Genomic DNA, 27,720 nt, shown 5'->3' on the forward strand with positions numbered 1-27,720 from the left:
GATGTCTCTATCACTCTATCACAGTGCGGGAGCTCCCAACACTGCTCTTTGTGTGTGATGAACTGACCAACGACCACAGAACAACAGCAACTTATCAGGCCTTATAGTATGTGCGTGCACGCACACACACACGCATTCATTGCACACTAAAAGGAAAAAAGAGAAACTTGAAAAAATTGGAAAGCTGCGTGTGTATGCTTGATGAGGTTATTCTTTGGACTATGCACCATGGTTCAGTACTCTTGACATCAAAAGGCCAAGAGAACAGAAGAAGAGAGGGGAAGGAAAGAGGAAGAGAGCAAGGCTTTTGTGTCTCCAGTCCTAAGAGCTCATTCTCTAATGAGGCCCAGTCAGCAACACAAGGAAGCTGCTGTGTGTGTGTGTGTGTGTACGCACATGTTACCAAACCTCTCCAATATTTAAAAAAATAAAAAAATCCAAGACCAAAACATACTCTCACAAATCTGTGAGACCTCATCTCTCAGCGCGATCTTACAAGTGTTTAGTACAAGTGTTGTGTTGGACGGCCTTGAAATGTGATTGAAAAGCAGCTTTTGAATGTGAAAGCAGCCAGGTAGTGTTAAATAAAAGCGAATTAAACTGCTGGAGATCCAAAGAAGTAGAGCTTGAAAAGGTGTGTAAGTCAAGTAAAACTGTGTGCATGTTTGAAATTCAGGAGTTGAAAGTGTGATTTGCAATTGTGAGACAAATTGCAAAGGAATGCTCACAATAAGCTGCAGTTTCTTTTCTTGCTCACCTGATATCATCCACTGGTTTCTAGAGTTTGAATTTTTCATCCTTAGGCCATTGAGATGTTTATGTTCTTTTTATCAAGTCAGGGATGATTATATTTAGATGAGCGGACTGAGTGATAAAATTTCTGAAAACACTGCCATGCATCCATAAGCTGCATGAGTGCAAACTTTCTAGATACTCTGTACCTCACATCAAGTCATAATACACTATATGGACAAAGGTACTGGCCACTCACAGGTCATGAAACACGGCGTGTTTACGATGCACCTCTGTATAATGGCTTAATGGCTCACTTTGCCTGTAGTCGGCGCCTAATGTAAAGAATAAAGTAACATGCTTGACAGGACAAGTAGAACAAGAAGAACCATTTTGTGCTGGGAAATAACTGAGTATCCAGTTCCTTTGAGGTTGAATCCCCACCAGCACCTTGACTGTTTACGCTGACAGACACATGGCATTGCACAGGTTCCTATTAACGACACATTTTCTCTTCACAATGACAAACATCATCACGTTGCTATATGGACCACATGGAACGGCTTCTCGTTATCTTTCAGGAGATAATTAGTGCTTGGAACAAAAGAGGGCGAGTAAAAATCATGTGTGTCTCCCATGTAACCTTTGTGGAACATCATAAAGGTGCGTTTGCTTACTTGTATCTATTTACAACATAGTTGACTAAACAGTGTTACCTCACTGAAGCTTTACTTATTTTCTTCAAAAAAATACTCTCGCAGCGCTGCCAAACTGGCTGATATTGTATCTCGCATCACACCAGAATTCCCTACATTTTCAGCTTGAGTGTGTCCGATCAGATTACCTCTGCACTATACACCACTGTGCACTTACGGCAACTAATTGTGGAGCTCCTTTCCCCACTTGCACGCAGGAGTCAGAGACCAAACTACATCCAACAATGTAAAATGAGAGGTAACAGTGAGGGAGGGGCCTTTATAATACTGCATTGTACATCAAAATGTTGAAATTTGTGCTTTATCAAATGATCTGATCACGATCAAGCAATCGGAGCTTTGATTAAAAAGTTTTTGTTAAATAGTAGGGTAAGGATTTTTTAAAGATTTTTTTTTTTTTTGCTTCGTTTTAAAATCGTTTGCTTGTCTCTTTGATTCGTTGTGACCGGTTGCCTTATTCCCTTACCTTTACAACCACCCACCTGGCATTTTTCTGTCCCCCCACCACCCCGCCATACATCCTGGAAATCATAAAAAGCCTAGAATAAAGCCGACTGTGTTCGAAAGTGTCTAAAGCCCGTGAATGTGCTTATCACACCGCAATCAAACCTGTCGGCTGGTTGAGGTCCGATCAGTGTCATGTACGTCTGCAAGCAGCAAAGGTTACCTGCAAACAGCATGCTAATTATGCAAACGCTGCGGCTATACGATGGGATTTGAACAGGCTCTTTGTACTTCCCTCTTGGGGGGGGGGCTGGTCAGAGGTAACAGAAGAGTAGAAAAGACAGGCGTTACCGGTGAGGGAGAAACACTCACTATGACCTGTGTCAGCAGATCTCTTCCAGTACTTCCAGTGAGGGAGCGCTGTTGGATCTCCTCGCTTCCACTCTGCACTACCAGGTCAGTACAGACAGCTACAGAGGGTAGATGGATAGGTGAGAGTCCAAGGTGTGCTTGTGTAAGTGTTTTCTGAACATCTTTTAATTCAGTCTTGCTTTTCCTTTAAATAGACACAGATCAAAGTAGGAGATGCATGTTTCTTTAAAAAAATGAATATGTGTGTTTTTAATGCTCCGTGTTACTAATGAAGCGCAACCACTGACTGAACTGGTGATGTGGTTTGCTTGAGTAATGTTTTGCTTGACGCTCTTGCCGTGATAAGGCCGAGCCAGGCCCTGTGGGCACACTGGCTCTACAGCTGGTGCGGAACGCTAAATTGTTTTATCATCCCTAATCAAATAGTGCTAGCTGCAAAACATATCCACAAACACTTGTTTATACATTGGTTCGCACTTGTCTTAACATGACTGCACTGCAGGTTGGAAACTTATAGTGTGAGTTCGGTCATGGGACACCGCTGACAATTGAACAACAAGTGAGAAAATTTCCTACATGCGATTGTTTTTCAGAGATGAAACTGGCTACGGAAACTCATGCAGATCAGGGTGTGAGTTATTTTACCTTTTTCTTTGTTTGTTGCATTTTTGTTTTTGTTTTTGACCTGATAGATTCTTGTGCCTGAGCCAAGTTTAAGTAAGTGATTTTGTGTTTTTGTTTTTTGCATTTGGCAGAAGGAACCTTCTGCTATTACAGCTGTCAGTCTCACTACTGACAAAGAGAATGTCTTTATTTGTTTATCACCAAGTAGGCTGCTTTAGATGTCTAACATTTTATCCTGCTGCTCGCTACTGCTGAGAATGGCTCCTGGCACTCTCTCTTACGTCTATTGTGCATTCTGTGCTATTCTGCCTCAGGCAGCAGTTAGAAAGCGACAAGGACGATATAAACCCAGCAGCCTGCTCTTGTTGGGAGGGGTAAGGTGAAAAGAAAAACAAGCGGTGAGAAAAGAATAAAGAAACAAAAGAAGAAAAGAAAAGAAAGGGAGAACAACAGAAGGGATTTGCATTGCCAAGCCTCCTGGGGGGAAATGTTGGGTTTTACATGTTACAACTTGTTGGGTAACTGAAGGTTTTGTGTGAAGTGATTCTTGTGTCATGGGAAGTATAACGTTTCAGTGTTTTGAGTGCTCAAAGGAAAGGAGGCCATTTTTGTCAGAGGACAGAGGTATGCTCTCTCCCTGTCATTCTCCAGCCCCTCCTTGTCTGCTGTGGCGGGAGCGCTAAGCTCGCAGCGGGTAGTCCTGGAACAGCGCAGCCATGACTGTGGTTGGATAGCGAGGCCACTGTGGTCTGCTTTTAGAGGATCAACTCCCCGAGTCCTTCCTGTTTGAGACTAATTACGTGTTTTGTCGAATGTGATCGTATTTTAATGACGCTAGAGCTAGGAATTATTAGTTAATAACAAAGCTAGCCAGAGCTAGTGGTAATTATCGGCTAACGCTAGGTCTGGCTAGCTTTATTCTAGTTTGTTTAGCTAGGTGGAATCATACGTCACTTTAATTTTGGCTAGCAAAAACTGCAGTTGCTTGTTTTCTAAGCAGTTAGGTTAAGTTAATAACTTGCAGATATAGAAAATAGAATAATTTCTTTAATATAATTATTTAATATTTTTGTCCACAAAGAAGAGCTATCAACATGTAAAATTGCTTAGCTAGCATGTTACCAAGAGATGCAACTTGCCACAAGGCAAAATATGCAACTTCTCGGGTCTCCACTCAATTTATGGTTCAGCAAGAGGAGCTTGCTCATAGTGTGTAGGTAGTTAGGGATGGTCGGTTCAGCAGTCCCTGGGCTATTCTTGCTTGTGTCACTGTTGGTCTGTCAAACTGCTGAAGCGAAAAGTGACGTTCTAACATACAAAGAGCTGAACTGGAACAAAGAATTAAACTATGCAAAGTGTCCACTGCAGCCACTGTCTGTGCTTTTCATGCTGTACTTTTGATCTTTAACGTTTTTTCACGCTTCTTCCTTGTCAACCAATCAGCATTTGGCAGACGCTTAAATCACGTTCGGAGCACTGCATGGGGGGACCCCGAGGGCCAAGAACCCTAGAACTCTAGAAGTACAGCAGTGGCATTGTGCAGTGTTCCTCCTTTTTAATGATCTGCCAGGCCTTTACTGCAGCAGCTTTCAGTTGCTGTTTGTTTGTGGGCCTAACCCTAAAGTTTAGTCATCAACAAGTGCATGCTCATTTGGGTTAAGATCAGGTGACTGACTTGGCCATTCAAGAATATTTGACTTCTTTGGTTTAATAAACTCCTGGGTTTCTTTGGCTGTATGTTCTGGGTATGTATGTATACCCAGTATGTCTCTGAACTCCTCAGAATTTGCTTCTGTCCTGTGCTACATCATCAATAAACACTAGCGTGTTTATTATGTGAATGGCAGCCATTCACACCCAAGCCATTGGGCTTTGGACCATGAGCCGTTCCCACGCCTTCTCCATACTTTTTTCTTGGCATCATTCTGGTAGAGGTTAACCTTGGTTCCATCTATCCAAAGGATGTTTTTCCAGAATTGTGTTTTTGTGGTGCTGACTTCCTCGGTGCTTTCTGTCTTTCTCAGAATGTAACAAACGCTGTATCAATTTCTCAGAAGGGTTTTTTCTGTTTTCTCAGCTTAAGGATGGCTTGTTTCACCTGCATGCCGAGGTCCTTTGACCGCATGTTGTCTGTTCACAGCAAAATCTTCTAACTCAAGCACCACACCTCAAATCAACTCCAGGCCTTTTACTGCTTAATTGATAATGACACAACAAAGGAATTGCCCATACCTGCCTATGAAATAGCCCTAATAGTGCAATTACTTTTGGTCCCTTTAAAAAAAGGGTGGCACATATTAAGGAGCTGAAACTCCTAAAACCTTCTTCCCATTTGAATGTGGGTACCCTCAAATGAAAGCTGAAAGTCTACACATCATCATGTCTATGTCTGTTATATAACTATAATTGGAATATTCTTCAGTAAACATGTGAAAAAAACAACTCTTGGCTGCTCTGAGGTCTGTTTCATTGTGATTTCTTAGCAGCATGTGGTGAGCGCCTATAAAAGCTGAATAACACCGTAGGTGGTTGAAAAACAGGCCTCAATCAGATAACCTTAGAAGAAGCCAGTGCTATTTAAGTCGTGCAACACACCGCATATATACATGTATGCACAAGGTCAGGTTCCACGTAGGTGCAGTAGTGCAGATAGGCTAAGTGTGTGTTTAACTAGAGAGAGATGTGAAGGCAAGCGATAACCTGATAACCTTGACTGGTTTGCATTGTTCACCCTGAGGCACAAAATGCATTGTTTTTGAAGTACCTTTGTGCTTGTAAAAATGCACGCACCTGGACGCACATTCCTCGCTGACAACAACAGTGCGGGCTTCTGAGATTCTGTGCATACCTCTGCACTTGGTGACACACACACACAGAGTATGTGCAGAGGCGTGTGAAAGCCACCTGTGGCAGCTCTGCGGTCCAGCCCCTGTGGAACGTGAAGGGAAGACCCAGGAATAACTTGCTGTGTGGGACTCAGCTCGGTATGTTGCCACTGCCGCCTGCGCACAACCCTCCAACCCCCTCTCTTCCGGCAATCAGCCCCTCGCCGACACATGGACAGTGACTGCTGCGGTGTTCGCTTATAACAGTTTCCCACCTCCATCCCTCCACAATCGTTCCTTCCCAACACCCTACAAAACTACCCCCCACAGCTGAAAGCAGACGTCAGACAGGATTAGGCTGATGAACAGTGTTGTGGGTTTGAAGCTGATTGTAACTTTTCCTAAATATGACAGATAACAAATGCAATCAGGCAGTAAAATTTGAAGCAAAATCACAGTTGTCGTTTTTTTAATATGAAAGATATACAAATGAGTGTGATATCATCTTTAAACCAAGAGTAATCAAACAGGTGGCATCAAATGAGTTCAATTGCCGGTGATCCCTCTGCTTGCAGGTGTGTTTATTGTGCTTTTTAGTTACCGTCAGCTGTGTAAATTAGATTTTCTCTTATCGCTTTGTGATTTGAAAACACAACGAGTCATAAATGCACACACATTCACACAGGTTTAGAGCCTAGCCAGGCAGGTGGGTTTGTGTTAAAATGCACCAACAACATTACTGTGTGTTTCCTAGAGTGCTGGAAATGTGTTTTTCATGTTGCTTGGCGATGGCAGAGGGGCCGGTCAGGAGCTTCGGGAGTGTTCCCAGAGAGCTGCGTAACTGTTGAGCTGGTGTTCTCATAAACAAAATATGTTCATTAAACTCATCAGGTAAGTAAGGGACGTGTCTCACTTTACAGGGTTGACACTGCAGCCTTTGTAGACTTGCAAAGGGAAATCGCCCTCTTCAAGTTGGTCCAAGTTGTCATTAACCTTTCTCAAGACGTCATAGGAATCCATGTCGTCTGCTGAGATAATTACAAGTGTGGCATTTATTAACAACGAACTGAATTTATAGTTCAAGACAAATATAAATCTTTAAAGATTTTTTAATCTAGTTGTCAGGATATTCTAAAAAAAACAAGCTGTTGTCATAGTAGTGTTTAGTTCAAGTGTTTAGCTGTTTATTCTGCCAATTTCCTTGAAGATTAAATTAAACATTATTCCAGTCGACAAAGTATCTCAATAGTTTTCTGTGGTTATGCTTGCACCACATAATAACCTTAGATTTGCTTGATGTTGCTTGCTGGACTTGTACCAACTGCAGAGCAACTGCACCCATTGAGTTTTTCACCTGAATTATGCTCCGCTGCAGACATGTACAGCTGACGGCCAATTATTCATTCCTGTTATAGTTCTTTGAAGTCTGCCACCTGGAGCGTAGCGTAGTTGGTGCATTGCGATGTAAATTATCTGCAGACAAGTCCTTGTGGTCTCAGGAAACAAACAGACTTCACGGACGTTCCTGCAAAATGCTTGCACTCTCTATCCATTACTCGGAGCTTAAATCAGACTGTAAACAACTCTTCTTTGACCACATGGCAGCTGAGTTCGGTGCACAACGTTTCTACCTGTGTTTTGCAGCTTTTAACACACACACAGACACACAAACGCATGCATATACATCACTGAGGTTTGGAGTCTTGGACCCTGGCAGACAGGTGGCTTTGTTTGGAAACACAGTGTGCAAGCTAAGGGGAGGGGGGGGGGGGGGGGGGGGGGCACTAATCATTATTATGCTTTCCGCAGAACGGTGGCGCTTTTTTTTTTTTTTGCCATGTTCCTGAGTTGGTCGGCACATTCCGCTGGCATTGTTATCCGGCCTGTTTCCTGCGGCCGGCGGCTTTTGTCAGCCTCTCCCCCATTGTCTCGGCTTCCTTTGTTCCCCGGCTCCAACAATGGCTTTTTTTCTGCCTCTTTATATATATGTGCACTTTTTGCCCTTGTGTGTTCTGTTTGTTTTGTTCTGCTGTCTGCTGTGTTTTTCTTTCCTCCTGCTGTAGAGCTGGGAAATAACACACGTATGCACACAACCCTGAGTTGATTTGTTCAAGTTCACTCTGGTTCAAACCTCTCTCACTCAACCTGTCCCCTCTTCAGTTTTCTGCTTTTCTTCCTCACTGAGGCGTTGTCTGTCTCCCTCCCTTATAACCTCTCATTATTCACTGTCACAAACTGAGGGAGACACACACACACACACACACACACACACACACTTTAACACAACCACCACCTAACTCTCAAAACTGAATTCAGGAGTCGCCTTTTTTTTCTTAAATTTACCACCTCAAAATTAGGGTTTCCTTTAAGAGGCAGAAATGTCACAAATTAATTTAGCTATTTGTAGCAATTATTAAGTTATAAGCAGGATATAAGCAAATTGTATCTAATTATGGAAAACCAATAAACCAATTTGTTTTTACAAAAGTCCTTTTTTAAATTTTAGATATGCTAAAACTTGCAAGAGTAATAAAAAAGTACATATTTCGATTGCTTAGAGTCAGGGTTTGGGGTTAGGGATATCACTAATGATGACTTAAACCTTGGAGGGATAATGTGAGGTACTACTGATGTGTAAGGCTGTCCAGATACTGTTTTTTGGGCTTGGAAGATGTGCCCAAAAAACGATGAGCATTGGGAGAGACTGGGTGCTGACGGAGGTCAGGCAGAATAGCTGACATTGTAAATGTCACAAAACAAACAGACGAACAAAAAAGAATATCCGAAACCCTAAATGGAAACCAAATGGTTTGGCTATCTGAGAGGTAGAATATTTGTGCGCATGCCTGTAAAAGTAACAGCAATCAACATAATGGGGAAACAGCTAAACTGAATTATTTTTGGAGTAAAAGATCGCGTAAGTGTTAGTATTCAGTATAAATGCTCATAGTACTCATTATTTATTATTCACAGCTTACACCTCTTTGCTTTAATCATGCTCTACAGCAGTATTTGATTACAAACTTCTGTTTAAGATTTGACCATATTGTTTATTTTCCCGTTCATAAAGCTTCATAGTTGTAAGAGTCTCGAGCCCAGTTGCCGACACACCTCTAAGGATTCCTTTTTCGTCCTTAGCTTTAGTCCAAATAAAATATCTGAACAGCAATTGGATGAAATTTTCCACCAACAAATTTTCTATTCTTTTTTCTTCTTTGCTGTCAATATGTTTACTCCCAACTCTAGAACAGTGCCCAAACCTCACCACACCCAAATGACAGCTAGCATTGTGTATTTTTTTTTGTCTTCCAACAGAATGGTTGAGCCCAGCCCTCCAGCACTTCACATTCACTCCAGTGGGGATGTCAACATGGCAGGCGTTGGTGTCAAAGTAGAACGTGAAGACTCTGGGGGAGGGGCTGCAGTGGATACCAGCGGCGAACTTCGTAAGACGTCTCCTTCGCGTGATTGGTCAGGAACTCAGCAACTCGAGGCTCGCCAGTTGACCCCACCACTGTCTCGCTCCCCTTCAGTAAGGATTACGAAAGGCATGACAGGGAATTTTAGGAAGTCAAGAATGTGTCATAGATTGGTATATAAAGTATATTTGCGTGATCTTGGTGAGATTTTAATTGAGGTTCTCTTTTCTGTCCTGACAGGAGGGATCTCCAGGGAAGGACCTGCCTCACAGACAGAGCCCCATGGGACTGAAGGAACCTAGGATGCATGATCGATCAGAGGGACAATCCAACTTGAAAGAAGGTCTGTCAAAAGCAACCGCCATTTCAAAACTTTATTTACAACCACAGAGGTGCAAACCGAGAGTCAGTTCTGTCTGCCATGGCGTTGATGTTCATTAGCCTATTGAATTAATACATATTAACAATATGTAATTATAGGATTCATGGCTAGTTTTATTATTTCTTGATTGTTTGATTGCGTGCTGTTTTTAACTCAAGAGAAAGTTTTATTTGTATCATACTCTTATTTATAATTTACTTGGTGACTGACTATACCATTATGGGTTGATGTCTTGTGCTGGTTTTATCTGTAGACCCCAGGGAGAGTTGTTGCTGCTGTAGCAACAGCTCACAGGGATCGGAATAAAGAACAAAGTCAACCTCCCAAGAAGGAAAGAAACTGTCCTGCTATTAGGAGCAATTTGGGGTTGAATGTCCAGTATTTACCAGGAGCATTTCATTTAACAGGGTGGCCCTAATGTTAGTCATTGAAACTTGCTAAGTTAATTTAGCAAATTACTTGGCATTAATTTTACTTACAAAGGTTCTGCAAAGAATATTTTCCCAGTTTTATAAGAGACAGCACAAATACTCGCAGACAGCCAGATACCGACAATTAGATGATATCATCGTCACGCCTGCATGCAAGCATGAGGCCTGAACTTGTAAGGTAGAAGCTTAGCAAAACAAAAGTTAGTCACCGTAACTTGTAAAGTATGTCATTTTTGACTCGTGTTTTATGCAAATATTGAATGTGTGTTTTGCTTGTATAATGCCAGTTTACAGCAACAGTCGTACGGTTAGTAGCCAAACCAGGATTAGACAACTGTGGGAAGGAAGAACTCAATTTTAACAGGAAGAAACGTATAATATATTATTAATTATTATTATTATTAATATAAATTATTATTATTAATATAAAACCAGGCTCAGGAAGGCATAAATACTTAAGTTCATTAAAATTGTCAGTTGTGTATCTTGAGAGTAACGTTTTAGAGCCAAGCTGTTTGGATGTTAGCATGTAGTCGGATTGGCACTTAAAGGTTTTGCCTCAGTATTTACTGGATTTCAGACAGTATCAATTCAGCCCTCAGCCTTTCTGCACCTCAGTGTTATTACCTTCTGTGGGAGTCTTTCTCTCTTACTCGCACACACGTCCATATAATTTTCCCATCTCAGACTTTGATGACTCCATATCTTACGTGTTTGAGAGCGCTACATTCTGCTGCTATTCAGCATTAAACAATGCAGTCTGCCTAAAATCGATGTGTGGAAGTGATGGTTTGTCTCACAAAGCGAGGGTGTTGTTTGGATTCCTGAGCGAGTTCAGGGGCATTTTTTTTTTTTTGTATGTGTGATTGTGTTCAATTTCTTTGGTAGGGAGTGAAAAGCTTCTCTCTGAGCCGCATGCAACACTCTCGTTGCCCTCTAGTCTTTAACCAGCCTGCACTCCTTGCCTTAAATCTTTCTCAAATTTGCTCCAGTCACTGACCTTGAATTGTTCTCTGTCCAAATATTGATCCACTCAAACACTCAAAACTTCTCCCTGATGCACAAACAACCTCTGCCCTTCGACACCTCAAACGTCTTCTTCAATCAATGCCATTAGAAAAGCAGAAGAGAGGCTCAGAAAGTAGTTTAGTGTTAGATGTATTTTATTTGACAGAATATATTTTTCACGCCATCTACTGCTGCCCACTGCGGTCCCGCTGAGTACCATTTGTGTCCTCTTAACAGTGATGCCTACCATTGAGAAGCTGCTGAATGCTGACTGGAAGGACAAACTCCTGGATAAAAGCACAGTGGGGTCAGGACAGCTGAAAGGTTAGTTTCAAACACTACAAACACCATCATGTTGTACATATAGACCGTATGAATTACAGCTTTTCTATTCTATTTCTCATTTGTTTTATCAATTTAAAAGCATCATATATAACAGCGGCATGTGGCACACCATTGGTTTGACATTTAGATGGCAGATATGTAGATATTTCTTCTTCTACTTCTTTTTAAAGGTAGAACATAACCACTGTGTGTGAAGGCTTAATTAACCCTAAATTTTCACCCATGTAAAAGTGAATAGAATAGAATAGAATAGAATAGAATAGAATAGAATAATCCTTTAATTGTCCCACAAGGGGAAATTTGGTTGTAACAGCAGCCAAAAAGACACATATACAAACAAACAGTCACAGGACACAGAAAAGAAACATACACAATTTTACTTACATATTTACATTAAGGACAAAGTGTAGTGATGGCGTTACAAAACTCGTGTGCGTGTTCTGGGGTTAACAATGTAATATTTATCATATGTGCAGTGATAACACACACCAGTGAAATCCAGTCCTGGCTGTCACTGTGCCCGTCTCACTGATATAACCACACTCACAGCACATGTGTGCTGCTGTTATCTCAATCATTTCACTGAATTATCTGATCCCTTTTTTTAGTATTTGTTTGCACATGGATGTAATGATTATCATAAACCCACATTTGCCACACCGTGTTTACCGCTTGGTAGAACTGAGCAGAGAGAGATAGCAGACTGTAGCTGCTCGGCAGTCCTGGGTCTTCTTTACAGCATTTTTTTTGTTTCATGATGGGCCAGATGTTTTCGTATAGTGGAAGGAGTTCATGGCAGGCACACCACTTCAGTGTCTGCTATGAGGAGTCTTACTGAAACGTACGTGGCCTTCCCTGGAAAAGACGTCATCTGGATGGGATACATTGTTCTAAAACCTGTATGTACCTTGAGGCATTAGTTGTGCCTCTCCAGATGTGCAAACTGATAAATTCACCTCTGTGCCATCAGGGATGCAGGGATGCTTGCTCATAACAAGCTGGATGGTCCTTCTCATTTTTAGACCAGAGGAAGTGGCATTTGTGATTTTCAAAATTTCGATTTGTCTGATCTAACAACAGTTTTGCGCTTTGCTTCAATCCAGCTTCAGAAGGCCCGAATATAGACAAGCATTCAGAGGTGGCCTCCTGCCTTGTCTCTTGTACACAGAGAATCCTCCAGAATCGCTGAATCGTTTAATGATATTATGTATATTTATAATCTTTCTGACTTTGCATTAAGAAACATTATTCTGAAATCTGTAGCTGCAGTTTTTTACAGGTTTGTTATCCTCTGATGTACTTCTTGGAATCTCTGAGATGCTCTTTGTTTAACCAGTCATGTTACTGACCTCCTGCCAGTTAACCTAACCTAACTTCTCCAGCTTTGGTGCTCCCATCCCAACTTTTTTGAGATGTGAGATATTTTGAAGTTTTACAATTTCTCAGTTCAGACATTTAATGTGTCTCTACAGTGAATAAAAGACGAGTTTATGAGATTTACATTTTACACATTTTTGGAATTGGCTTTGTAGTTTTGGCAGCGATGAAAGATTCATTTTCATAGTGAGGACGCGTCTGTCCTGCAAACATTATCTACAGTTTCTGATCTAAGCAGCTTGTTTCTGCAAAATGGAGAAAAAAGATGCTTATCAGTTTCAACCCTTTCAACATCCTTTTCTAGCAGTTATGAGATTACAAGATAGCAATCGATTTTGAAATATAGGAAACATAAAGCAACATGTTACGAAGAAGCTTCAGGTTTTTTTTCTTTGAGATGTTGGTTTTTCTGAATGTGTGAAATTTGACCCACGGAGGGTGTGAGGAGAGAAAAGACAAGATATTACATTTGAAAATGATCCTGTGAAAGTTAGAAAGGTTTTTGTGAGATTGAGAAGTTTGTTATTATAACAAGATGTTTTTAAAAGAGGGAAAGTTTAACATTAAAAACGTTGCTGAAAATATTGTTTTGTGGAGGAAAAAAATAACTTTTTTAGGTAATTACAAGAAATTGTTCTTTTTTGTATTTGGTGAAATTTAATTTAATAAAAGTTTCATCTACAAACAAGAGCAAAAATATCTTTTTGTAAAAAAATATCTTTTTGTAAAACCGAAAAATATTTTTCACCATAAAAATATGATTTATTTTTTTATATAAAGAGAAGAAAAGCTTCATGTTTTGAGAACTTTTGTGGGAAAAATGGGAAAACATGAGAGGTTATATAACAAAACTGTAAGAACAAGAAGAGAATAGTAATTTTTTATCCCTCCGGTATAATAATGGTGATAGTTGGAGACATTACTAAAGGAAAAATGGAATAAAAAGGAATAAAAAAAACCACACGGCCTTATCCTGCATAAAAACACAAAGCCTCCCACTCCTCCCACCAGGTACCCACGAATCTCTGGCAGAGAAGGAGCTCCAGCTGTTGATGATGATCAACCAGCTGAGTGGTCTGAGGGAGCAGCTCCTGGGAGCCCACTCTGAGCAGAGAAACATGGCCGCCCTGCTGCTGGAGAAACAGCAGCAGCAGATGGAGCTGGCTCGGCAACAGCAAGAACAGGTATCTCTACCAGATCTTTGCATCAGTCGCCCAGTTCAACAGAACATGCAAACATGTGGACATCTCAAAACAAATTTCTGTCTGTCTGCTGTGTATTATCTTGATAAAGAATATAAAGGGCCTTTCTGACCAAACAGACAAAAAGCCCCTGTGTACACTGCTGCTTGTGTTCTTGCTCCATACAAACACTAGGCAAATTAGATGGCCGAAATTAAAAAAAGATCTTTGTTTAATGCGCCTTTTTTCACACAAGTCCACAGAAGGAGAACACCGCGCGCACTCGCCAGCTTTTTTCTGGGAATAAATGAACCGCCGCATGCGTGCGTCGTGGCTGATCGTTAGGATTTATACAGGCCAGCGCTCACTTGTTGTGTGTCTCATTTTTCTGTGTCTCAGATCGCCAAGCAGCAGCAGCAGCTCATCCAGCAGCAGCACAAGATCAACCTGCTTCAGCAGCAGATCCAGGTCAGCTCCTCTCACGACCTTTCGCACATCTTCCTGAATTCAATTCAATTCAATTTTATTTATATAGCGCCAAATCACAAGAAAAGTCGCCTCAAGGTGCTTCATAGATACAGAGAAAAACCCAACAATCATATGACCCTCTATGAGCAAGCACTTTGGCGACAGTGGGAAGGAAAAACTCCCTTTTAACAGGAAGAAATCTCCAGCAGAACCAGGCTCAGAGAGGGGCGGGGCCATCTGCTGCGACCGGTTGGGGTGAGAGAAGGAAGACAGGATAAAAGACATGCTGTGGAAGAGAGACAGAGATTAATAACAGATATGATTCAATGCAGAGAGGTCTGTTAATACATAGTGAGTGAGAAAGGTGACTGGAAAGGAAAAACTCAATGCATCATGGGAATCACTTCAAGGAGCAGAGTGTGAGATTAATAAATGAATGTGAGACGGATGGGGCTTGTCTGTAACATGCACGTGTCCTGCTCTGTCCCAGCAGGTGAACATGCCCTATGTGATGATTCCAGCTTTCCACCCCACCACCCAACCCCTCCAGGTCAACTCTGACCCCCAGATGACCTTGCCGCTGCAACCGATCCCCTGCAAGCCGAGTGAGTAATCAAGTGGAAAGGTTTCAGTTTTATTATTGTTTATTTTTTTCATATGCAGGCTGACAACAGTGCAGCATTAAAAGAAAGCTCGGAGCTGCTTTGTTGGGACAGGGTTGTTGACTCAGGCTGTGGGATCTAGGAACACCGCTCTGATGAATGTATCCGTAATTTTAAGGAATATCAGGCAAACACTGCAGACATTTCTAGCAATGGCAGGCAGGCTTTTGAAACACTGGAAAGTTATGACGGCAACAACAAGGTAATATTCTTTCTAACATTATGTAATCTTTAATCCATCACTCATATTTAACCCTTTAAAACCGGTCAGAGCGGGCACGCTCCGTTTTGCGTAACTATTTTTAAATCCCGGTAGCTCTGCAACCACGTAAGCTAGCGCAATAATGTTTTTTGCATATGAAACTGGAGGAGTTGTACTTACATCAGCTTGTCCTCGGTCACAGTTTCCTTCCACATATAGCTTTGCAAAAACTGCATAAAAAGCACTTGCAGCAACAAAAACATAATATTCCAGAAACACGCTTTGCCAATCCGATCAGCTGTTCGGAACACTTCCTACATCCATCAGCATGAACTATCGCATGTCCGCCATGACCTGCCCAAAACGTCATTTTGCGGAAATGTAGTTTTTTACCATCAAGGCCTCATGAGCTTATACTGGTGTTTTTAAAAGTTATGTTTGACTTTATGACTTTCTGTGTCGTTTCTGGGATGCTTAGGACTCATATTGCACTGCTGGAAATAGTTTATTTTGATGCATATGCTGCTTTTTTGCAAATTTGCAGAATAATATTTATTTTCGTTTTTCCTGCAGTATATAAAAATTGGTGTATTTCAAAAATAAAACTATGAAGACACTCAAAATAAATTTCCTGTGGTGGGAAACTATTTTGTGCAACTTTTTTGTATTTACAGTTTTGAGGGATAAGCCTCTTAAATTTCTCTAACTAGAAATATATGTTAAAAAAACAAAAACGATTTTCAATTTTTTTTGTAGTTTATTTCACTTTTTTGCAATTTATGTAATTACTATGCACTTAATGCAGACATATTATTAAAATTTAGGCTTTAATGGTTGTATTGATGTATAGCAACTTAAAATGCTCCCAAAAATGGCATACGGCATGTAAAACTATAATATAACCTCTGGCGGACTTGGTTCTATGGTAGGTCTTAAAGGGTTAAACATGTTTGCAACCATATAAAGTAACTTTCAGAGAAGTGTCCTTTAACAACCTCTGGACTGACCTGTGTGAAGGGCGTTCTGCCTCCACAGAGTAATGCATTACTTTATTACTTTTAAAAAAAGTAATGAATCATGTGTAATACGTTACTTTTACTGAGTAATAAACACAACACTGACACTGATGGTCCATTTTAGTCAGAGAAACTCCCAGCAAATCAAAGTATTTTAGGAGGGCTCAATAAGGTCATGCTGTATACTACATTCTTCTTCAAATACTGCTGTGACCTGCTAATAATCCTCCAAAGATTCCCTTGATTTAGTGAACACTGTGTTTTGTCAATTCATTCAACTCCTTTTCTTATGCACCCTGTTGTGTGGGAAGAATGAACACTCTTCTTACCAATGACTGCAAGCTTTGAAGGCCAGAAACTTTGTGCTGAAAAGATATCTCCATCATTACAGCTCCTGTTGCCATCCCTGAGTGTTTTAAAGAAAAGCTTAAGTATGTTTATGTACTTCAACCCAGAACTAGAAAGGCATCCGTGAGACTCCAGTGCAACAGTGTGCTTGAATGTACCTTTCAAACACGTATGCTTGTACAGTTAGCAGGCTATAGAGGCCACGGCTTCGAACGCCACAGCTTTGTAGAAGCTTGCTTTCACCAGCCTTAAAAGCTGTGCTTGTGGGTCTTTTCAAACTTAAAGACACAAGGCCAGTCTTTAAAACAGTGTCGGCGGAATTTAAGGATAGCCATTATATCGAGAAGCGCACGTGTGCGTGAGCAGCTCTGAATGTTTTGACACATGAATGTAAAATGTGTCGGAGTGCTGGGCTGTGTAGAAGAGGTCAGCAGTAACCAGAGCGTTTTTAAAAACAATATGCATGGAGTGAAACTTTGAGCCTTTTGCTTTCATTTTGTTCAGATCTTTTATTTGTTTGGACATTTGCATATAGCCTCACGTATCAACTGGACATTGTATTTTGGGGACATTCCCTGCAACTCCCACTTGGCCATGCGCAAATTATGTTAATTCTCAAACGGTAACAAAACATCTACTGTCTCAGAATGACTGTATCACTTACTCACGTTATTATTCAACCTTAGCTGAATAAATGCTATATCACAAATTTATCTTGGCAAATCTCAAACTATTGCCATTGGAGAGGTGATATTGCCTTATCCTCTGCACTCGATATTCTGTATAAACAAACTGCCTTCGTATTATGGTGGATTCATGGCTAATGATGCTGGAAGTGAACATTTAAATGCTAAAATGAATGTAAGGTGGTAGGACAGGGATGTCCAACAAAGACAAAGAAACCACTTTAATTACTTTGGTGTGGCATGTATGGGAGTGTTGGGATGGGTGGGTTTTTTCAATAGGAAAAGCTGTAAAACTTATGAAAATACAGTTAAAAGCCCAGAGTCTATGTCTTCCTTCACACTTTCAAAAGCCGTCCACTGGGCCAGATTAGAGTCTTTGCATTTCAGCCTAGATAGTCCTCAGTGAGTGCAAGTTAATGGAGGTGAATAGCTGAAATAAACACCTGCGCTACATAAAAAGGCCACATAACATTTTCGTTTTTACAAGTACGCTATTGACAGTGTTGGGAAGGTTACTTTTAAAATGTATTTAATTACAGATTACAGAATACATGTCCCAAAATGTATTCTGTAACGTATTCCGTTACGTTACTCAATGAGAGTAACGTATTCTGAATACTTTGGATTACTTAATATATTATCATGCTGTTTACAACTACGTGAATGTACTATTGCTGTGATTTATTACTGTTACTGAAGGTCCGCGGCTCCGAACCGTAGTAAAGGGACCTCTGGCTAATACGGTGGGTTTGTGTCGGGCTCGTAGCCGAAAAATAGCTTTACTTTGTTGTCTGGGTCAACTTTGCTTGCGAGAGACAAAAAGAGGCGTTGAAAGGCTGCTCCAACAGAACTTATTGTTTTTGGAGGAAAACACGAACACGGTGTACTGTCGAGTCTTAATAGCTTACTTACAACTGGGCTCGTCAGGCTCTCTTCTTGGCTGCAGTGGTTATTATTATATTTACATGCTTCCAGCTCCCGTTTTTGCTCGATGACAGCTCGTACTTTTCCTTTTTCTCCCTCCCTCGCTCACAGACACATAACGTGTATGGCAGTCCATTCTCCCTGCAGCACGGACTACACTGCCTATGATGCTACATTCTTTAGAGCTATACCTGTAGCATTCTGCCTATTAGCTTAGCACAACAACAACAGGCGCTCTCTCACCCAGGAAACACGCAGAGAGAGAGCGTCACCCTGTAACCATGGCAACCATAACGCTGCCGCCTGGAACAACAGAACGTAGCTGTCAAACAAAACCCAAACAGTCCTGACCCGCCACAATATGAAACAGGAAAGTACCGCCGTGTAATCCATTTATTTCAACAAAGTAACTGTATTCTAAATACCACCTTTTTAAACGGTAACTGTAACTGAATACAGTTACTCATATTTTGTATTTTAAATACGTAACGGCGGTACATGTATTCTGTTACTCCCCAACACTGGCTATTGATCATGTGTCTGAGCTGAACAAAATTAGGCTAATGTCCCTTTTTTCTTAAGCTCTGAGTATACTCTCCACGTCTGCTGTGGTCCGCTTGGGTCCGATGGGTCCACGTGACATAAATTTGGTCATCAAGGGCGAGGGTCCGTGCATATGTTTTGATGACTGCGTGGATTTTACCACTAAGCCTTTACAGTGCAATACACCAGCTGAGCATGAGTCCCAGCCATGGAAGGCTGCTTGGCTGTTGTGGCTCCAGCTGTCAGTGTCTGCAACAGGCTTTACAGTGAAGCTAATTTTACCCATAAAATGCTAGCATGTTGCTTGGTCCGTTAGGATGGTAACTAAACAATTTTTTTAACAGGCTAATGATAATAGTAATGCTAATAGTTTTACTTTTAAACTTGGTCTAAAACTGCTGTTTGTTCTTAACCCTTAAATCGATGCATTAAGAATGTCATTTATTTACTTTTAATTTTAACCTTTCACAGCTATGGACTACTCCATGCAGCTACTGTCAAACACTCACCCCACCCCCGTGAAGAGAAGCAGTGGTTCCCTCCGACAGGTACAGTATCACTTTATCGTGCATACCTTGTCCAACTCACGTCTTTATATGAGCACATTACTGAGAAGTCAGGGAATTATGGCTGTGTTTGCTTGCTGTATGGTGTGCGTACCTTCTGCATGTGTGTGGTTTTAGGAAGCTTAAAGAAAGTGAAGTCTTCTGGAGCGAACAAATAATATCCTTTTCTGGTATTTGGGAGGCTGAAAAGCTTTAGGAATACACCACACCCTCTGTTGAAGGTTTAATGTGTGTGGCCATAGGTGTGTGTTTTCTCGACGTGCGTGTGTGTGTGTGTGTGTAAATGTAGTGCGACTTGTGTTTGCACGGCAGGTTCTCAAGCAGGGATAGATCAACATAGCTTAAACAAACAAAAAGGAAGAGAGGAGGAGGATAACTTGAAGACAAAAGACAAAAAAAAATACTACAAAGGTGTGACAGATCTGCTCCGACATGCAAAATGTGCATAGCTGGAATACACGCACACCCTTGGCCTTTGCGGTTACACCTGAATATGTCGAAGTAGCCCCACCCCTGCTCATCTGCTCTTGCTGTGTGTTTAGGAATCAAGTCAGCCCTTGAACCTGACCTCCAAGCCCAAGGGTCTGGAGCTGGGGAAGACACCCAGTCCACAGAGCCTGGAGCTGGGATCACTGGCGCTGCAGGGCGCATACAGACCCAGAGATCTCCAGAGAGAGATCTCCCACAGTCCACCACGATCTGCGCTCAGTGAGTTGCACACAGTCACACTGCTTTGCATGGTAAAGCATTAAAGCATTTGACATTAACCTGCAGCACATCATATTTCCTGTAGATCTATTCACTGTTGATTTAAGGAGACTGAGCACAACGAACATAACCTGTTTGACTTTAGTACGACAAACTAAGCATTAATAAAGGATGCTCAGATACTCATAAACAGCTATTCTCTATTTTGTATAAAATACAGTAAATACTGAGCAAGTGGCTAAAATGAATTAAAACTTTGTGCAGTCGTCTTTTTCCACAAGAGAATGATTGCATTCTTCAACTTTCTGTCATTTCCAGCAGCAGGATATGAAACTAATCATCATCTGTAGGGGACTGTTCATAAGACCCGTGATGTGTTTCTAGAGGAGGTCTTCTGATGAGAACGGACACTTTACCTTCCTCTGTCTCATTTTCTTTTCCTTCATCATCATAATTATCTTGGTCCTCATTTTGTGCTCTCCTCTTCGTGCTTTGTTTTTGTCTGCAGGTTTCCTGGGAGACGGCGACGTGGTCACCCAGGCTATCCACGATGCCCAGCAGCTCCTGAGGAGCCACGGCAGTGCGGGGCGGGAGAGGGAGAGAGAAGTTGGCGGAAAGGCGGTGAGCTAATGTTTAAACTCCAGTTAGAGCGGTGTGTTCGAGCCACTTTAACCCTTTAAAGCCGATCGGAGCTGGCACGCTCCGTTTTGCGTACTTTTTAAAAATCCCGGTAGCACTGCAACCACATAAGCTAGCGCAAATATTTTTTTTGCATATGAAACTGGAGGAGTTGTACTTACATCTTATGCCATCAGCTTGTCCTCGGTCACGGTTTCCTTCCACATAAAGCTTTACAAAAACTGCATAAAAAGCACTTGCAGCAACAAAAACATAATATTCCAGAAACACGCTTTGCCGAACCAATCAGCTGTTTGTAACACTTCCTACATCCATCAGCGCGAACTATTGCATGTCCGCCATGTCCTGCCCGAAACCGGAAGTGATGTCATTTTGCGGAAATGTTGTCTTTTTACCATCAGGGCCTCATGAGCCTATACTGGTGTTTTTAAAAGTTATGTTTGACTTTATGACTTTCTGTGTCGTTTCTGGGATGCTTAGGACTCATATTGCACTGCTGGAAATAGTTTATTTTGATGCATATGCTGCTTTTTTGGCAAATTTGCATTATAATATTTATTTTCGTTTTTCCTGCAGTATATAAAAATTGGTGTATTTCAAAAATAAAACTATGAAGACACTCAAAATAAGTTTCCTGTGGTGGGAAACTATTTTGTGCAACTTTTTTGTATTTACAGTTTTGAGGGATAAGCCTCTTAAATTTCTCTAACTAGAAATATATGTTAAAAAACAAAAAAGATTTTCAATTTTTTTGTAGTTTATTGCACTTTTTTGCAATTTATGTAATTACTATGCACTTAATGCATACATATTATTAAAATTTGGGCTATAATGGTTGTATTGATGTATATCAACTTGAAATGCTCCCAAAAATGGCTCTACAACATGTGAAAATATAATATAAGCTCTGGTGGACGTGGTTCTATGGTAGGTCTTAAAGGGTTAAGACGCGGACTTCGTTCTGGAAATTGCCATTGTACATACTGTGCCATTTTTAGGTTAGGTTTCACTGTAGGCTATCTCTAGTAACACTGTGGCACATAGACTACAAATGCACAAAACACACACAAAGAAACTTAATACGTGTTTTGTGTCGTAGCATTATCTCAGTCTCTTACCTCGAGAATTCTTCACATCACTTTACAGTGTTTCCCACACATAGACTTTACTTAGGGCCCACCCAGGTATCCTGAAGGCCACCCAAGTATATTTTGCAATTTGTTTTCATTTTTTCGTCTGTCCGAGACCACAGGAATTTGTACTGGGCAGCCAACTCAATATTATTTTTTAAATTTGTCTCTGCTAGCTAGCTACAAAGGTCCTTCCATCCCAGTGTTTTCCTATGGATGGGTTGCCTTTGTGAAGTCTAGATCAGCGGTCCCTGGGCCACGGACCGGTCTGTGAGTCGTTTGGTATCGGGCCGCGAGAGTTGATGCTCGGGTGTGAAATTTATGGTTTTCAGGGTTTTTATCATTTTTTAAAAATATATATAGTTTTTATCGTTAACTCCCTGGGTTTTTCCCCGTGTGTTATGAATAAATCTTCTTCTTTTTTTTGTACTGGTACTGGTTTTATTTTGTTGTATTTATCCGCAATACCTTAAAGGCCAGTGCGTGAAAATATTGCAGGACATAAACCGGTCCGTGGCGCAAAAAAGGTTGGGAACCGCTGGTCTAGATCATAGACCTGCCCCCGTTCTGGCCACACGGGGGCAGTAAAAACATGTCGCAGATTAATGTTGCTTTGGTGATGTCCTTCCACATATTCCTTTGTCATAGTGTTGTTTTTTTCCAGTGTTGCCACAGAACCATAGTCATAGAAATCTAAATATCAGCTATCTTTTAGTTCTGTATGTCTCCACCAACTTCTGAATGCGAATGTTGCTGAAAGGTTAGCATATATTGGATATATATATATGTATTTTTAATCCACACTTATAAGCCAGTCAGACTGAAGCGACAGAATTTGTGATTTCAGTCCCTAGTTTTATTTATTAGATGTTTATTTTGTAAATTACAAGTTCATTAATTATTTATTATTGAGAGAAGTTTTTTAAGAAGGCAGACCACCTGCCTAAGGCCTGAGTCGAGGCAGGTTGGCGATCACCTCATAACCACTGGTTGCTGGAAGTTGCCAGGAGGTTGCCAATCGGTCTTTAGACCTGTGTGTCCCTCTCTTTGTTCGTTACAAGTAGCTGATATATTTATCCAGTTCCACAACCCGACGTCCATCTTTTATTTAAAATCTATGAAATTAAACCAGCACAGCGTCACATAATGTTGTACAGAACTGACTGTGTTTGTGTGCTTAATCACACCACTCAGTTTACGTTAGCTGTATTAAAATAAATATATGGCCTCCTGATGTAAACGGTGTATTGCTCTTTCTCTGGTCGACATTTAGAGGTTGGTTTAGGGTTACATGGTGCTGCGCTCCTCCTGAGTATCCAACAGATCCGCACCCACATGCAGAAGCACATTATTACAGCTTAGTAAGTCAGCTGAGCAAACTGTAAACTGCTGTTTGTAAGTGCTACTAGACTATCTCAAAATTGCATATTTTGTTCGAGAACCTGCTGTTTATTTTGTTTTGCTTCTTGTGAAAATGGTCTTCTATTGGGTTCTTACGTTTTTGTTCTTTAAGGTGGCTTTGGTCTCTGCTTCGTCCTAAGCAACAGCTGTTGCAGCCTTACAATACCACAAAGGCCTCAGTGTGGCATTGACTGAGCCACCTGCCCTGTCTCTTTGTCCACAGTAATACTGTAATCTGTGGCTCTCCTCCTTCTCCTCCTCCTCCTCCTCTCCTCCATTATCCTGCTCCATCTCGCCTTGGCGGCTGTGTTAACACCAATACTGTTGACTGACCTATTTTGGTATTGCGCTTCACACCGCTGCATGTGGATGAATAGCGTTTTACAGCGCGGGGAATGGTCGACAGATAATACGCTGATGGTGTGGTAGTTTTGCAAATTCAGAGTTGCCACATTCCCATCCCTGCCTTGTCTTCTTTACCTTTCCTCCCTCCAACAATAAACACCATTCTTCCTCCTCCATAGTGTTGTCATTTCCTGTCTTTGCATTTACAACTCTGCATTTAAGCAGCAGCTGATATGGTGAGCGTGCCATGTCTTTACCTTAAATAGCACTCCAGTGTAACACGTGCGCCATGAACACTCCTCTTCGACATTAGGTCACCTTTTTTTTTTTTTTTTTTAATGCAGTGCAAATTTAAATCGTCTCTTTGTGCTGGTGTGTGAATATTTGTGTGACTTTAGACCATTTCTGAGTTCATATGTCTTTGTTCTTTTAATGTCTTGCAGGATTTTAAGGTTTCTCCTCGCAATGAGAGGATGTCTCAGAGTGAGAGAGGTGAGGACAGACATGGCCTGCCGTCCACTGAGGACCACCTCAGCAGTGATTCTGAGGGTAGGCATCCCTGAAAAAGCCCGTTTAATGCCTATCTGTGTTTTGCCAAGTTGTTGTTGTAATGAGACCAACATTTGTTAGGCTGCGCTGATAGCTTATCCTATTATTATGGTACCCATCCATTTATCTTTATCATTATATTCAAATAGTTTATTTTAATTGATTGAATCATATCATTTTATTAAAATTAGCATTTTTTTTCTCCATGGAAGTAGCATGCAGTATAACCTGTTTAGATTGACCTAGATTAGATTGGGGTGGCTTTAGCTCGGACGGTATAATAGGTCATTTGCTAATCAGAAAGTTGGAGTTTTGTTCCAGTCTGCAAGACACTGGACCCTAAGTTGCTTTTTGATGCATTCATCAGCGTGTGAAAGTGTGTGAATGCTACATAGAAAGTGTTTAAGTTGAAAAAGCATAGAAAAAAATGCTTGTATAAATGTGTATGAATGTGTGAATGAGGTATGTTGTATAAAGTGGTTTGAGTGCTTAAGTAGAGTAGAAAAGTGTTATAGAAGAACCAGTCCATTTACCATTTAACAGATTGCTAGCAGGCATGAGAAAGCTAGAGAAGCCACAACGTGAACACTGAAGACGTTTCTTTGAAGTCAATTCAGGTTTTTTACATAGCACCAAAACATCTCAAGGCACTTTGTGCTTATTTGCAAGGAGTCACCACAAGAGATATTAGATTTGGCAGATTTTTGCACCCCTGAGGCAAACTCCAAAAGATTAATGTCTCCTTCTGAACTCTAATCAGGAACCTTCCACATGTTAGGTATATGCCTATATCATTACACTATAGAGCTAATCCACACAGCAAGTGCTAACTTTAATTTTAGCACTAAAAGGTACTAATTACCTAGTGTGACTTATATTGAGTTCTGGCTCCCTTTTGTCCAAGCTAATAGTCTGCAATACTGCCCATTAAATTACCTGTTTTATCGCTCCCCTAAGCGCCACTGTCAAAATCTAGCTAGCTAAATGCTCATCTGCATTGCCTAGCAGCAACCAGGAAAGCTCACGTATGCAAGCTAATATTAGCTTACTTCCATATTGGAAAAATGCTAATCAAAGGCATTACTGTCACTCAGACGTTGATCTCGGTAAAGCAACCACTTGGCTAAATCAGGAGCGCCTGTTTAATGTTGTTTGTTTCTGGGAAATAGCACAGTTAGCAGAAATGTTTTCTTCCAAACATGCTTTATTAATGTGCCATCAGAATATGGCACAGACATTTAAAGATGAAAATACAATATCCAAGACCTTCAGATTTAGCTTCATCAAAGTAATAACCTTATCTTTGTAAAGCTTAGTAACTCCTGTCTTTGGTTTAAACGTCAGGATGGAGAATGTGAATCATATGAAATTGGATGTTTGAGGGTGAAGAAAAACTTTCACCAATTTTAGTGTTGCAAGAAAAAAAGGTTAATATTCAGACATGCACCACTTACAGCAAGAAACAAATAGCTATTCCTCTATATATTTGTAACATATTTACAAGCCTGTACCCTTATTTACTGTAGGTACCCTGAATGTTTTGGTCCCCGGCGGCTACGCTGAGGCACGGCCACCTCCCTCCTCAGGCCACATAAAGAGACCCATGAATGCCTTTATGGTGTGGGCCAAGGACGAGCGCAGGAGGATCCTGCAAGCTTTCCCTGACATGCACAACTCCTCCATCAGCAAGATCCTGGGTGAGAGCAGCACTGGTTAGGGGTGGGTTTATGTCTCTATTCTGAGACTCTGCCTGGCACATGTGAGGCAGTAAAGACCCACCTGCTTCTTCAACCACACACACACACACACACACACACACACACACACACACACACACACACACACACACACACACACACGGGGGCATGAATCCCTTTCCCTCAAACAAACATTTACATTCCTTTGTATTGTAGAGAGTTTGTGTGTCTATCTTTCACAGAGACACACATGTAAACCACTAATTTGCTTAAATACACAGTACTGATTACTTGCCTAATACTTATCTTTCAATGCAAAAAACATAGTTTTGCCCACAACCCTAAACATCCTGCTTTTTGACCTTGAATTATTTCAAAGTGTTTGCTTTTGAATAACCTTTATGCAAGCATCAGGTAGTTTGTGGCACAGAACCACATGGAAAGCTAATAGGTAATTCTGCCTATCACCATGTACTATGAGTTAGCTTTAACCAGTCAGATTCAATTCAATTTTATTTATATAGTGCCAAATCACAACAAAAGTCGCCTCAAGGCGCTTTAGATCAGTGAATGTGAGAGAGCGTGATCGAGATAGTTAAAAAATGAAACGGGAAAGAAAACACAAAGAAACGAGGCTTTGCATATCATGAGATTTAGATGTGTGGATCTTTTTGAGGGCAGCATCAGCGCAGTCTCCATTCACTACAATTTGATTTATGTTCTCTGTAAAGAGAGACTCTGAGTATTTTAACAAGAACTTTCAGTGTTAAAAATTAGGGGCATGACTAAGTCAAGTCTGAACACAAACGCATATTTTTAGAAATGAAGTGAAAGAATGGTTAGAAAGGAAAGATGAGATTCTTTGGAATCAGCAGCTTTTTAGGTTTTCTTCAGTCTTGAGGTAATCCTTTGAGAGTTACCAGTAAATCCAGTGATAAAGAAACTTCCCAAACTGTAAAGGAACACGTGCATGACGTCTGAGTCTAGGTCATCAGCATACACTAACCCTTTACTTTGGGCGGTGGCCCAAAAATGTGAACGTGTCAGTTAGCGTAAATTTATTTTTCACCTTATTGCCAATAATTGGGAGAATAAAGTAATAAAGGCAAAAATGACACATTCTGGTTGTCTGATGTTAGTGTTGGGCTCATCACCAGTGATGAATTAGACTGCAGGGGTACCAGAATTAACGGCCTGAATCTTTCGCCAATTTTGCTTTCTCTTTTTAAGAAAGACTTAAAAATAGTGGCAGTAATGTCCCCGCTGTGACGAACCAGAAAAAGAAAATTGCTGTTTTTAGGTAGGACTGTAAAACCTCCGATAATTAAACCTCATAATTAAAAGATATTTTTGCTAATATCCAGAAGGAGGGCTACTGCAGCCTCTTTTTGGTTATATTTTGATGTTAACACCGTAGCAGCGTCCTTGTGAAGACTCAAATAGGAAAAGAGCTAGCATCTAAGATAAGTGAATGTTGATGGGAGTTTCAAGGTGCATAAAAAATGAATAAAATCTGCTTGAAACTTTTTGTCGAAATCTGAATGAGTGAGAACAAAAGTGAAACCACGTGTGCCCGACAAGCATTTTAAGCTTCCTCTCTTGCATAACCATTCTGTTAATGGATTAACAAAAGGAGGATCTGAATGCAGGACAATGCAAACAGGATACCAAACAAAAGGGCAAGCTTTCAGCAGCTTACTTAAACTTACAGCAGAGAACAATGAGGGGGAAGAAAACTCCAAGGTTGGGTTAATCGAGAAACGGGAATCCAGGAGAGTAAACAGATGGAAAAACTGAAAGAGTGACAAAAAGGCTGAAGGAGAGACGGGATAAATAAACAGGGATCTAATTGGGAACAGGTGGGACAATGAGGGCAGGGCTGATGATTTCAAAGGAGGGGAGACAAAAAGGAAGTAAAATAACAAAAGGTGTGCAAGGAAAGATAATTCCCAACGTAAGACAACATGTAGATGCAGGCAG

The 27,720-nt window shown here is 40.9% G+C and overlaps 1 protein-coding gene across 2 annotated transcripts in view; it reads left to right on the forward strand.

Moving 5' to 3' along the window:
* Window positions 1-456: 456 nt before the first annotated feature.
* The window catches only part of sox13 (SRY-box transcription factor 13), a 32,637-nt gene continuing 5,373 nt past the window's right edge, over window positions 457-27,720 (forward strand). The window contains exons 1-12 of one of the 2 annotated variants that reach the window (XM_085159285.1): window positions 457-2,348; window positions 9,029-9,245; window positions 9,373-9,475; window positions 11,191-11,277; window positions 13,687-13,859; window positions 14,256-14,324; window positions 14,815-14,929; window positions 19,177-19,253; window positions 19,814-19,979; window positions 20,488-20,600; window positions 23,938-24,043; window positions 25,570-25,740. In XM_085159285.1, coding sequence (XP_085015411.1) covers window positions 2,158-2,348; window positions 9,029-9,245; window positions 9,373-9,475; window positions 11,191-11,277; window positions 13,687-13,859; window positions 14,256-14,324; window positions 14,815-14,929; window positions 19,177-19,253; window positions 19,814-19,979; window positions 20,488-20,600; window positions 23,938-24,043; window positions 25,570-25,740 — 1,588 coding nt within the window. In that variant the 5' untranslated portion in view covers window positions 457-2,157. The remainder of the gene's footprint in view (window positions 2,349-9,028; window positions 9,246-9,372; window positions 9,476-11,190; window positions 11,278-13,686; window positions 13,860-14,255; window positions 14,325-14,814; window positions 14,930-19,176; window positions 19,254-19,813; window positions 19,980-20,487; window positions 20,601-23,937; window positions 24,044-25,569; window positions 25,741-27,720) is intronic. The other variant, XM_085159287.1, reaches the window with a different exon arrangement.

Source organism: Neolamprologus multifasciatus, chromosome 5, assembly GCF_963576455.1.
Source record: "Neolamprologus multifasciatus chromosome 5, fNeoMul1.2, whole genome shotgun sequence".
Taxonomy (NCBI): domain Eukaryota; kingdom Metazoa; phylum Chordata; class Actinopteri; order Cichliformes; family Cichlidae; genus Neolamprologus; species Neolamprologus multifasciatus.